This window comes from Loxodonta africana, chromosome 8 (assembly GCF_030014295.1).
Source record: "Loxodonta africana isolate mLoxAfr1 chromosome 8, mLoxAfr1.hap2, whole genome shotgun sequence".
NCBI classification, from domain to species: domain Eukaryota; kingdom Metazoa; phylum Chordata; class Mammalia; order Proboscidea; family Elephantidae; genus Loxodonta; species Loxodonta africana.
The window spans coordinates 96,021,184-96,035,042 of NC_087349.1; the positions used below are offsets into that span (position 1 = coordinate 96,021,184).

Here is a 13,859-nt window from a genome sequence, read left to right on the forward strand (position 1 = left end):
TCTGCACACATGGAGTTGGAACCAACCTGACAGCAGCTAACAACAGTACTGACATAGATGATATAGCATCATGTATATTCTTCCGAAAGTATTTGTGCTGAACAGTATTTTCTAGAGCGTCATCCATGTTATGGCCCACAGCTGGTTTACAGCTTTACATATTCAGTAGAATCCCATTGGATGATCTCAACGTATTTATCTATTCTACTACCTCCCCCAGACACACCTGCGAGTGGTTTCCTGGTCTGCTGCTGTTATGAACAACGCTGCAGTGAACAACTTCTACACGTCTGCACATGTGTAGGAACTTTCCTGGGTTACATATTGAGCGGAGATGCTGGGTCAGAGTATGTTATTCTCAAATTTATTAGGTAACGCTGTTTATTTCTATAACGGGTACCCTCCAGCGGGAGTGAAGGGGAGTTTCGGATGTCTCACATGTTCCCCAGTACTTTTTTTTACAAACGTTGTGAGTAATAAGTGGTATCATTACAGTTTTATTTTGCACTTTCTTGATTGTGAATAAGGTTGGGCTTTTTTTATACTTGCATCTCTTTCTCTGAAATATCCACGTTACTTGGCAAATTTTTATAACAGGTTCTTTGCCTTTTTCTTATTGATTTGTAGGAGTTCTTTATTCTGGATACTAATCTTTTGTCAGGTTTGTTGTTGTTGTGTGCCATCAAGTTAATTTTGGCTCATAGTAACCCTATAAGACAGAGTAGAACTGCCCCATAGGGTTTCCAAGGCTATAAATTTTTACAGAAGCAGACTGCCACATCATTTTTCCCATGGAGTGGTTGGTGGGTTCAAACCACCAACCTTTTGGTTAACAGCCAAGTATTTAACCACTGAGCCATCAAGGACTTCTTTTTGTCAGGTACATGGGTTGCAAATATGATGTGTTAGTAAACAGAAGTTATTAACCACAACATACATAGTAAATTTATCACTCCTTTTTTCCTTTACACTTACTTTGGGTTTTAGAAAATCCTTCTCTATCTTCAGGATATAAGGACATTATCCTAGCCCATACAGACCACAGGCCCATCTATTCGGAGACCAGAAGAACTAGATGGTGCCCAGCTACCACTGCTAATCTTTCTAACCAGGGACACAATAGATGGTCCTGAACAGAATGGGAGAAAAATGTAGAACAAAACTAAAATTCTTAAAAAGGCCAGACTTACTGGGCCGGTAGAGACCAGAGGGACCCTCGAGATTGTCGTCCTGAGATAGCCTTTAAACCTGAAACTGAAACCACTCCCACAGGTCACCTTCGAGTTAAATAATAGATTAGCTCATAAAATAAACAATACCACCTGTGACTACTGTGCTCTTAAAAAACAAAAACTGTATGAAACCAAATGGTCAACGGTCAACATTTACCCTAAAGCAAAGACAAGAAGGTAAGGGAGGGACAGAAAAGCTAGATTAATGGAAACAAAACAATCAGAACACAAATAATGAGAATGTTGACACTGAAAAATGTAACCAATGTCACTAAACAATTCACGTAGCAATTGTTAAATGGTAACATAAACTTTCACCAAAAACACAATAAAAGATTTTTTTTAAAGTTATTATCCTTCATTTTCTTCTAACTTTTCCAGTATTGTTTCTAGGGTTTAGGTCTTTAACCCATCTGGAATTTGATTTTTGTGTATGAGATAGGGACTCAATTTCATTATTTTCTATATGGATAACCAATTGTCACAGCCTCATTTATTAAACATATGCACGTCTTTATTTCTGAGCTACCTATTTTGTTCTGTTAGTCCGTTTGTATACACCTGTACCAATAACTCTAAGCTGTTGCAAGAAATCTTGCTATCTGGTAGGAAAAATGGTCCTATCTCATGTTTTTCTTCAGACTTGTCTTGATTATTCTTCACCTATAAAAATGTTAGATTCAGCTTGTCAGGTTCCATAAAAATTCCTATCAGCATTTTGATTAAAACTATAGTCAGTTTTAATAGAATTGATACTTTTACATCTTATGTTCAAGTTATTCCTTGTACTTGTTTGCATCTTTGCTCACAAGTGTTAACAGGCTTCCAATTCTCCTTTACTGACCCTGCTCTGGTCTTAAGTGTTTGTTGCAGTAGCACAAAAAATAACTGAGTTCCCTTAAAGATTAAAATAATCAGTATCTTGAAAGTTTAGTAGAACAAGCTTATAAAACTGTCTGGATCTGTTGTTTTCTTTGAGGGCAGTTTTTTTCTTTTAAAATTATTAATTCAAATTATTTCCTGGAGATAAGACAGTTCCCAATTTCTATTTCTTCTTGGATCAGCTCTGTTCAGTTGTATTTTTCTAGGAATTTAGCCATTTCATCTAGTGTGCAAATTTATTGAAAAAGTTATTCATAATGTTCTCGTTACCTGTTTCCTCGCTACAGCTTTTGTAATTTGCTATTCCTAATTTTTATGCCTTCTTTTCTCTTGATCATATATGGTTTGAAATCATCTTCTGGCTTTGATTTATTTTAATGTATATTTGATGCCTAGTTCATCAATATCTTCTCATTCTTTCCTTCAACATTGGAGGGGAGATGGTTCATCGGCTGTTCCTTGCATTCACTGATTTTTAACCTAATATATGCATTTTAGGCTAAAGATATCTTTAGCACTGCTCTAATGACATTCCACGAGCTATTTAACAGCACTGTTCTATTTTTTTTTCTAATTCTCATTATGAATTCTTCTGTGACTCACTATTTAAAATTCTTTATTGATTTCTAACTTAAGTGCTTTCATTTTCTTTTTTTTTTTTATGATAACTGAGAATTGGCCCTACATAAGATCAATTGTTTCATTCAACAAAGATTGAGCATCTACATGTGCCAGGTACTTTTCTCAGTACTTGAGTTACAACAGTGAAAAAAACATCAAATATCCATGTCTTCATAGAGTTCATGTTCTATTGTCAATTCTCATAAATGTCCCATATGCTTGAGAAGAATGAGCAGTCTGTGTTTGTTGAGTGCAGTGCTCTATATATGGCCATTAAGACTGCTCTTCTTATTATCTAAATCCTGAATAGCCTTACTGAATTTTTTGGCCTAATTTTTTTGTTGTTACCTAGTTATTATATCAACTTCTGAGAAAGGTATGTTAAAACTCCCCACTGTGAGGTGGTTTTGTCTATTTCTCCTGCTTCTAATTACCACCCTACAAGGCATACCCTTTTGAAAGATAAGAAAACTAATTCTCAGAATTAAGAAACATGACCTCTTTCATAAAGTTTTACAGCATGGATCCAAGGCTCCAATTTAGTTGTCTCTATTATAACAATATTAATTATGTAACATCTCCTTTCTGTGATATTAATCTCACCTGAAGATGCCCTATATTTCCTTATGATTTCTGCTCCAGAGCCGGAATACATAAAGCTGCATATCTTCTAAAAACATTTTTTAGTCTCATCTGACATATATTGTATTGTCATATAGGGTATATTTTATTTCAAAAATCATTCACATTACCACTTGCCAGAAACTGTGCTAGGCAGAGTGAATTCAGAGTGAAATCAGACATATAACCTGTTAGTAAAGACACAATAGAAGAAGTCGTGTTAATAAATGTGTACAACGTACGGGCTACGGCTACACGAACAGTGGGTTAGGCGGTCCTGGAAGGCTTCACCAAAGGAGGTGACACTCGAGCTGGATCTTGAAGTATATACTGATCAAGAAAAGCATATTCCAGGGAAAAGAAAACAGCATATGCAGAGAGGAAACCTAATTCTTCTCCACATTAATATTAAATTGTCAAAGTGATTTTCATATTCTTTTTTTCCTTTCGTCCTTCCTTTTTGTTCCTATAGCTGATCTATTTTTCACTGACACTCTAACCAGGTTTCAAAAATATATGACACCTGTGTTGCCACTCTCTTTCCTCTCATGGCAGATATCGATAACTGAACACAGAATTCTTTCCTTAGAGTCTACACAACACCAGGTTCTGTGATTAATGGAAACAATGTAGAAATTCATAGTCAAGTATTAATAATAAAAAGGAGCATGTACAAGAAACTCACTGGACATTCCTACTTTGACTGGGCAAAGGCTTAGAAAGGATATCTGCGTTGGAGCAGGGAGGGCAGGTTTTAAAATGTTAGCCTGAAAGAAGTAGAATCACCAGGGATTTTTAAGGAGTCCTGGCGACGCAATGGTTAGGAGCTCCGGCTGCTAACCAAAAGGTTGGCAGTTCAAATCCACCAGCCACTCCTTGGAAACTCTATGGGGCAATTCTACTCTGTCCTATAAGGTCACTATGAGTCGGAATCAACTCGATGCAATGGCTTTGGCTACGGGTCTGTAGTTTTTAAAAAATCCCAGCTCTTGGGCCACATCCCAGATTGACTCAATCCCAATCGCTGGCGATCAGAGACAGCCTTCTGCATTTTTTGAAGCTCCCTAAGTAATTCCAACGAGCACATATTTGAGAATGACTGCCCTAGGGGTCCCCGGTAAGAAAAGCCAAATTCACTAAGATCTTAAAGTGCTAGAAAAATGATTAAATTGCACTTCTGGGACGAGGGTTTTCCAAGTCAAGAGGGAGGCCTCTTCTCTCAACTGCAATGGGGCCATAAGGAGATACCAGACCTGAGGGGCCTGGCCAAAGAGCAGGTCCCCATCACCGAGGGGTCAGAACTACAGAGCCTGACAAGACAGCTGAGCTGAAAAGTTGCCCTCAGGCATCTGTTTTTTTTTTAAATCAGTTTCCATGGCCTGATGCCAAATCTGTTTAGAAAGGGTCATTTCTCATTTCAACTCTTTCTACTTTTTAGAAGTAGGAAGGATAAAGCTTTTGAAGCAATCAGCATAACAACTGAATGAGCTTCTTTTTGCTATATTCAACTCTTTCAAAGTATTACGTTTGCATACAGCAAAAAAAAAAAAAAACCAGGTAAGTAAAAAATCAATGGGAAGCTATTATGCTGTATTGAAATGAACATGCCTGCGTAAACAGAACACTGACTATCACTACCATTTATGCAAAAGTCATTTTGACAACACTATTAAGAGTTTGGGGTTAGAAATAATTGAGTACAGAAAACACTGCTTTGAAAAAAAAAAAAAGCAGAGCCAATTTCAATACTGCCCTATTCTCTTTGCAAAAAAAGAAAAATTTTACCTCTTAATTACACTACAATGGCTTAAAATCTTAACAGAAAAAGTCTTCAACTATGACTTTCACTCAGAATTTGTTAAAATTTCTCTCATGGGAAGAAATACAAAAAAAAACAAGTTTCCAACATCTTCCTATGCCTTAATGCCCTCTTCACCTTTGAATGTAAAATGTATTTGTACTGACACAGTCCTGGGAAATGAAGGCCCATTAAGGAATGTAATGAAGTTTGAAGTAGTTCCTCTTTTCCTACATTGGAAACAATTTTACTAATTTAGAAACTTCTAGTTGGGGGAAGGAGAAAGAGAAGGCAGAAGAGAGACAGGTGATCTGTGACCCAGTGCTAACCCTCAGTGCCTTCTAATAGACATAGAAGATTGAGGATTTCTGGGGTCAAAACAAAAGTAATCAAGTGGAAAATGAATTTTTTAAATCCACACATCACTGAATTTATCCATTTTCTTCTAGACAAAGTAATTTTACAAGGGGAAGTTCAATTTCAAAGAACTTTCATTTCTTTTCCAACTCTAAACAGAAAAGAAACAGGCCCAACCCAAATTCAGTTTACAGCTTCAGAATATTCAAATGACCCAAACATAAGTGAATAAGCCCTATCAGTGAGCTGTGGAAAACTGCCTTATCCATTGTTTGCTCCTTGCAAGTTTAGTTGAAACCATGTCTCCAAGACAGCAAGCACAACCAGCAGCTGCTCAGCCGTTATCAAGCAAAACCTGCTCCTTCCTGTCCATTTTCCTCCCTGAGTGTTATGTGTGCCTCAGCTTCTGCCTTAAGCCAGTCAAACCCAGTTTACTACTCTGAAAGTGTTCTAAGTAACCTAAGCCTCATTAAGGCCTAGCTGAACATTAAGATCGCTGCCCAAGGTGGGACTTATCTGCCATTTTCTAAGGGAAAAAAATGCAATTTGTCTTACTGCCCCTGTACGCCATGATAACCTATGTAGCCCATGATGTCTGTACTTCCTTGTGAAGGACAGTATAAAAGGTTCTGTCTCCCTTTGTTCCATGAGCTTGATTTGAGGTATATACCTCCTTGCTCCTTGCCCACAAGATTGCAATGAACGTTTCTCCTCCCTCCTCACCTCCGTGTGTCTTTATTGATGAGAAGCTATACCTAGTAGGACCTGCTACTGGTAACAGAAAGAGCTGGATAAATTCAGTTCCCAATTTATATGTAAGGCCCGTCTAACCTGCGTTCTTCCTGGTGGGATAACTGCTGGCAGAAGTGGGGCCTTGTCTTTTCTCACCTATTAGAGCAGCAGTTCCAGAGTGTGGTCTCAACTAACAGCATGGTCATCACCTGAGAAATGGTTAGAAATGCAAATTCGCAGGCCCCACCTAAGCCCCATCGAATGAGAAATAATGGGGGTGGGCCCAGCAACCTGCATTTTAACAAGCCATACAGGTAATTCCAATGCACACTAAATTTGAGAACCATTGAGTTAGAACACAGAAAACCTGGTGGTGTAGTGGTTAAGAGCTATGGCTGCTAACCAAAAGGTCGGCAATTCAAATCTACCAGGCACTCCTTGGAAACCCTATGTGGCAGTCCTACTTTGTCCTATAGGGTCACTATGAGTCGAACTCAACGGCAAGGGGTTTACAGGAGTTAGAACACAGAACTTCCCGATGATGTCAGAGAATCAAGGCATCACTGTGTTAAGAAATTAATTACACAGGGATGAACCAAGCTAAGCTTTCTTCCAAGTAGCCAAAATAATAAGTTGATGTTTGTATTAAAACCATGAAGCTATAATTTAGAAAATGTTATGACATCAAATCTGTGGCTTAATGTATGAGGAAAAACTTTTTTTCAGCAACTCTGTAATTATCCCCCAAAATATGATTTTAATGAATTATTGTGTCTCTTGAAGGAAATAAAAGTAATGTAAGTAGCACTGTTATAAATATAAGAAAAGTAGAGGCAATCTCAAAAGTACACCATCACCAAAGAAAGAGGCCCAAGTAGCTTCATGGACCCCTCTGTTATAATTTTCCCCCATTTTTCAGGACTGCAACCAGCCACAAGCCAGTTCATATCGTCTGACCGTAGAATGAGGTTGAACACGTGCACGCAGTCAAGATGGGGATGAAAATAATCAAGAAAAACATTTTCTCTATTTTTCATGATCTTTTTTTATTTAACATATATAGTACATGTAAACAACTGGCATAAAATCCATAAAAATACAATCCTCCTATGCAATGACCCCTTATTCCCAATATATCTTTTCATTCTCTCTTTAATGTCTCTGGCCTGCTTTACCACCACACTTTGTTTGCCATACCTCTTCAGAGGCTTGTCTTTTTATAGAAATACTACCCCAACTTTGTTTTTTTAAATGTCACAGCAGTAAAAGCTCTTTCTATCACCTCCTTGCCCATCCTAACTTTCCTCACACTAAAGCAAAAGTATTCTTAAATGCTAAAAATACATAAAATACTGAGGCTTAATACTGTTTTGTCAGGTATATCGAGCCTACTACTACTCCACGTTGCCATAAAAGATTACTTATAGTCAACAGCACGGCACCAGCGGCCACTAGATAGGATCCAGGCTGAGCGTGCAGTTCACCCACGAGGCCTCAGTTCGAAACAGAGTTGCCTAAAATATCATCAGAGCTTGCTGGTGGAGTTATATTAATACTGTTACAAAAAGATTCTTCGCAAAAAAAAAAAAAAAGACAACTTCTAACTTTCCCAACATATGAAACAGTTATAACAGTATTTGAATGTTTTTTCCAATACAGAATTTCCATAGATGACATGTGAACTCATTAGGAAGGGGATTATCAGAGGGTGGGAAAATGGAGAATAATTTTAAAACCATAATAATAAAAAAAAAAAATCTAAGTGCTGGGTGAACTCAATCGGCCACATTTGGGTGAGAAACAGTGGTTGATAAAGGTGACCACAGTCCTAGGTCTCCCTACCACATCTGCCGACAAACACGGAGGAAGGCGGGAAACAGTCCCTCCTATCCTCCTTAGCCTCAGTCCCTTCTTGCCATTTTGATGGGTTACTGCACCGCTGCTCAAAAATTTCTCTCCTAATCTACAACTCCCCAGCTACTTCCTATTTTCTGAAGCCAGCAAAAGCCTAAGAAGTCAACCAGTGGACCGGCAAATGAAAAAGAGCAACAGGGAATCTGGAGAACAAAGGCAGCATCTCCCCAGCCGACTCCAGGGAAGGAGACCTGGCTCTGGGGACAGGGGAGGTTCCTCACCAAGGACACACCCCTCAGCCAGACGAGCTGTCTTTCAGCTTCCTAATGTAAGAAAGTTAGCGCTTCCCCCTGACCAGGCTCGTCCTCTGGCTCTGGTAAGAAGGCAGAAAGAGAACAGATCTTCTTTGGCTCCCAGGAGTGGACACCGGAAACCAGTCCTGAGGACGAAGGGCTCAAGGTCAATCCACAATGAGGTTAGTCTGCCTGTGGTTAATAAAGAGAACACTGTGTAATGAAATGTGTAGTCAGCCACAGTCACGGTTTGCTTAGAATTTACAATCTTAAAACCGTTTCTCAGAACTATGAGAATGTACCGTTCTGAAGAATCTCACTTCACACAAATTAACTTCAAAGAAACAAAAATTCATGTAAGAAAATCAAAGCAGGTTTTGAAATTTTTCAAAATAAAGAGGAAGACTGAATATGATCATTCGTCACACTGAAATGATGGTTTTCTGAACCAAATTTATAGTGTTAGGTTTTTGTCCCATTAAAGGCTGGACATTAACTTAAAAGTAAAATATAAATTCTTCATTTATCATTTTCCATCTAGTTTTTTTGACAGAAAAATTAGTCATGTTTTATTGCAACTTAATAGTAAAAGAAAAATTAGTACATACTACAGCCTACTGTTCCACTGTATGTTACGTCTACTCAAATACACGTTTCTAAATGCATTATATCTGCAGGTGTTCAAAATTGGTTTTCTTAAAATTACAACTAAACTTTAAAAAATTAAAAAGTGATTTAAAAGTGTTAAAATACACAAATTTGAATAATACTAAAAATGAGAAGAATGCACAGTTGCCATTGAAACTTTTTTAGCCAAAAGTAAGTACCTGTTAAGTAACTAAATGAATAAATAGCACTTATCTGACAAAGACTGTTGAAGGGAGACAGAGAGAAGATGCACTAATGGTGTACAGTTAATAGTTAAAGGAATGTGCCCAAACCACTAGACCAGAAGTTTGGGTGAATAATGGGTAGGGAATGTTTCAGTAACAAGGGCAAGAGAAAACAAAAAGGAGATAGAGAAGTGAAAGAAACAGATAATTCCACATAACAAACACCCACATCTGGGCCCCATCTACTCTTACTCAAGCTGATGACAGGGGCTGACACAACTGACAAGCTTACAATGATCACTAAGATATCCAAGAGACAACAGCAAGAGGCAGAAGCAGCAGCAAGGGGTGTCCACAGTCCATAAACTGTGGAATCGGCCCCTACATAGTTCAGAATGGACCATATTCTTTTATCATCCTTGCCTTTTTTCTTTTATACACATATATATGCTCACTTAAGCACAAATACTTAAGCTGTACAAGCAGATACTCATTTGCATAGCAAATTTTAAGGGATGCAATGAAATAATAACCAATTGATCAAGGCATAAATACTTTTTAACAATCAGAATGGTATCCAAATTCACCAAATAAAATGTTTTCTATTTGAAAACAGTTATCTATAAAAGTTTTTGTGATTTGAATTAAAAACAATGTATGACTTATTAGCAAAATTAGAACCATTACTGATGGAGTTCTGTGTAGGCAGCAGTTCAGCGAGCAGTCATTCTTTTATAACTTCTAAGACTTTGTAAACACTGTTCTGGAATACGGTGGTGAAGTGAGGCTTGGACTCCTTCACCAAGAGGTTACATAAGGGAGTCTTCCCAGCATTAGCAGGGTCTTCCACATCCCAAATTTCAGGCATGCTGCAGCCAGGCCTAGAAACATCAATATATCGATTAAAAATCAAAGCACATTATATAACATTATTCCTGACCTAATTTCATTTGTCCTACTTTGATTAACATAGTTTTAAAAAATCCCATCATAGTTATTTATATTTTTTAAGATGCCATAAATCCTCTTTAGAACAAGGTAAATACAGCAAGGGTAACTACAGAGAAAAACACAGACCTACAAAATACATGGATGCAGGCATTGGGGAAAAAGGGATCTGGGTTCAATTCTGCCTCTGCTGCTTTCCAACAATGTGGTGGTGGATAGTTAACTTCATTTGGCCTCAGTTTCCACATTTGTGAAATGGGGAAATCCCGTGACAGAGCTTTGTTATGAGGAGTAAGACACGTAATGTATCTAGCACAGTGCCCAATGCACAGTAAGGGATTATATTGATTCTTAAAATTATAACTGGGAAGTATGCTTAGTTCACAGGGAAGCTGCATTAATTATACTCTAGAATGAGTCAATTTAAAGAAAATTCTAAGCTCACCTCTTTGCTAAATGCATAATTAAATCTTAAAAGCAATATACATGAAATGTGACATTTGCCTAAATAAGTTCTTCAAAATAACTGCAACATTTATTTTAAATCAAGTACAGTTTTTTAAAAAAAATATAACTTGGATTTTGCTAGAGTTTACACTTTCTTGTTTCTTTTTGACAAATTTAAAAACACACAAAAAAATAATAGACAGTCAACAACTGCTTATGCTTTGTCATCGTTCCTTTACTTTCCTTTTTAATAATGATAAAAAGCATCTCCAACAAGTCTCCTTTATCCCCGGGCACAGCCCCACTCCCCCAACCCTCCACCACGAGGCAAGAACTGTAGCAGAAATGCACATGCTTTTTTTAAATAACATATCTAATTTAAAAGTAATCGATCACTGTAGAAGTCTCAAAATACAGACCTATACAGAGTACAAAAGTGAAAGTCACGCTCACCTCCATTTCTCAGAGGTGACATCTGTAAACAATCCAGCATACATCCTGCTAGACCTACTTTATCTACCTTCAGACGGACACACAAATACAGACACATCTGTGAATAAAACACGTGTGGCTTTTACAAAAATGGGATTATTCTGGGACTCTACTTAATAAAATGTGGCCATTTTCAACCTCAGTACATAAAAACCTACTTTATTCTTTATACTAGTTGCTAACTAAACCCGTTGCCATCAAGTCGATTCCAACTCATAGAAGCCCTATAGGACAGAGTAGAACTGCCCCATAGGGCTTCCAAGGAATGTCTGGTGGATTTGAACTGCTGACCTTTTGGTTAGCAGCCCTAGCTCTTAATCACTATGCCATCAGGGTTTCCTAATAGTTGCTAGTACTCCTAAAAAATAGCAGTAAATCTATCGCCACTGAGTCGATTCCAACCCATGGTGACTTCACATGTTACAGAGTGGAACTGTGATTCATAGCGTTTTCTTGGCTGTAATCGTTAGGCAAGTAGATCGCCAGGTATTTTTTCAGTGGCACTGCCGGGTAGGTTCAAATCGCCAACCTTTCCACTAGTAGTCGAGTGCCAACTGTCCATGCCGCTCAGAACCATTCCTTTATAGATTTTATTTCCCATTTTGCCATTATAAAACAATTCAGTTATAAACATTCTCAGGCCTATACACTTTCTGCAAGCTAACCTTCTAGGAGCAGCACTATAGTTCTGTCAAAGGGCTGACACAATTTTTTACTTGGCCCCTATCACAGTTGCTCCCAAAAGGTTCTACTAACGTGTATTCAAACGGAGTCCTGGTGGTGCAGTGGTTAACAGCTTGGGTACTAGGCAAAAGGTCAGCAATTAGAATCCACCAGCCGCTCCTTGAAAACTCTACAGAGCAGTTCTACTGTGTCCTATAGGGTTGCTATGAGTCCGAATTGACTCCATGGCAACGGATAATGTGTGTTACCACAAAGAGTGTTTGAGTGCACTTTTTTGCACACCCTCAGCAACATGAGATTCTACCAACATTGAACATGAAAGACAATCAGATCGAAATCACACTGTCTACCTTTTAATTTTCTCACACACGTCAAGGCCAAACAATACCCTTGGCCAGTGGTAGTGGGAATGAGACTACAAGAAACAGAATGCTACCTAGCTCCTGAGTTCAAGGGCTTTTAGGGAAAGGAGAGGACAGAGGGCTGCCTTTACGCATTCTCTCTGCCTGAGGGTAGCATCCTTTAATCCCTATCTGAGTTTCCTACGGTTTCCCCAGGCCAGCCAGCTACATGTTTAAATAGCAATACCCTAGTGAAATGTGAATCATTTTCTTCTGAATACATGTATTTTATGTCAACTCTATTATCGGAACTAATGAAAAAAAGCAGAGAACTGAGAATAAAATAGTAGTTAATAAAAAATTTGTCTCCAACCTGCATTCAAGTATATTTAGTACTTGTATTTGGACACAGGGTATCAAATTTTTAAGGACTAATCAAGCCACAAAATTAAGGCACTTGTCAATGAGATCACATAACTAACGTGCTCACCACCTGGCCAGGCACAGATTAAGCACTAGATAAATATGAGTCCCTTTTCCCTTTCCTCGCCCATTGGATTTCCCCATTTGTTTCCCTGCCAGAACAGATGCACAGCTTTTGTTTTGTTTCCACGTTTAAGCTGAGTGGGCCTGTCTAACATTTGAGATTTACCATCAGTTTGGCTTAAATCTTTTTGTAGTAGTAGATGGAGTGTTCTTTCAATTACTGAGTGGAGAAAATAGATGGGAGAAAGCTACTTTCTTACCTTCCCCCGATTCAACTCCTGCTGGGACAGACACAACAATGGCAAGTCAAGGTCAGGTGGAAGAATCAGGCACACTCCACACTCTCAGTTTAAGTGCCCAAAAGTTAGCTCTACAAGCAGACAATCTGAAGCCAGTTAACTGGCTGCTGGCTTTATTCAGTGTGCACAATTTCACTGCCATATTTCCTTAATTTGTCTTTACATCCCTCCTTGTCCACAAAACAGCACTCTGCTTATCAGAACATGAGATGACTCCAGTTATCAAATTCAAGCTCTACAAAACATCTCAGAACACAAAACGACCCAGCTTTTGCAATTTTCACATATTCGAAACACTATGTGGGGTCTAGGAAAAAAAAAAAAATGAAGACTCTTGAATTAGATTCATTGTGAGCTTAGAGAGAAAAAAAGGCTATGAAAATTATCTTAATGTCTCAGTAATCTACAGGTGTCTCAGACTGGCATGAGTGAACTCGAGAGTGGAGCCCAAAGCAAGAAAGAAGATCGCAATTCTCACAGAAATCTCTTTCAAGAAATGAGATCAATGTCAGCCCGCCACTCATTTACTGTGATGTCTTCATAAAATTGTTGTCATAGATGCTTGTGACTTTTTTTTCCTAAATTCATATAACATAAAGTTAATTAAAGTTGAGTATATACATTTCATACATTTCAGGGAAACCCTGGCGGCGTAGTGGTTAAGTTCTACAGCTGCTAACCAAAAGGCTGGCAGTTCGAATCCACCAGGCACTCCTTGGAAGCCCTATGGGGCAGTTCTGCTCTGTCTTTTAGGGTCGTTATGAGTCGGAATCTACTCGACAGCAATGGGTATATACATTTCACATATATTCTTATTTTCTAAATAATAATTATCTAAACATAATCTTTCCTATACATGTTGATTAAATTCAGTTCACCTGGCATGTATTCACAGGAAAATCATTCAACAACCAGCAATTATTTAAGTTTCTTTCTGGT

At 38.1% G+C, this 13,859-nt stretch overlaps 1 protein-coding gene across 2 annotated transcripts in view; it reads right to left on the minus strand.

Annotated features, from left to right (window-relative positions):
• Window positions 1-7,263: 7,263 nt before the first annotated feature.
• The window catches only part of DPY19L1 (dpy-19 like C-mannosyltransferase 1), a 118,133-nt gene continuing 111,537 nt past the window's right edge, over window positions 7,264-13,859 (minus strand). Inside the window, exons 22-23 of one of the 2 annotated variants that reach the window (XM_010587174.3) lie at window positions 9,911-10,104; window positions 7,264-8,582 (exon numbers count right to left, since the gene is read on the minus strand). In XM_010587174.3, the coding sequence (XP_010585476.1) occupies window positions 9,948-10,104 (157 nt within the window). In that variant the 3' untranslated portion in view covers window positions 7,264-8,582; window positions 9,911-9,947. Of the gene's footprint in view, window positions 8,583-9,904; window positions 10,105-13,859 lie in introns of both variants that reach the window. The other variant, XM_064290134.1, reaches the window with a different exon arrangement.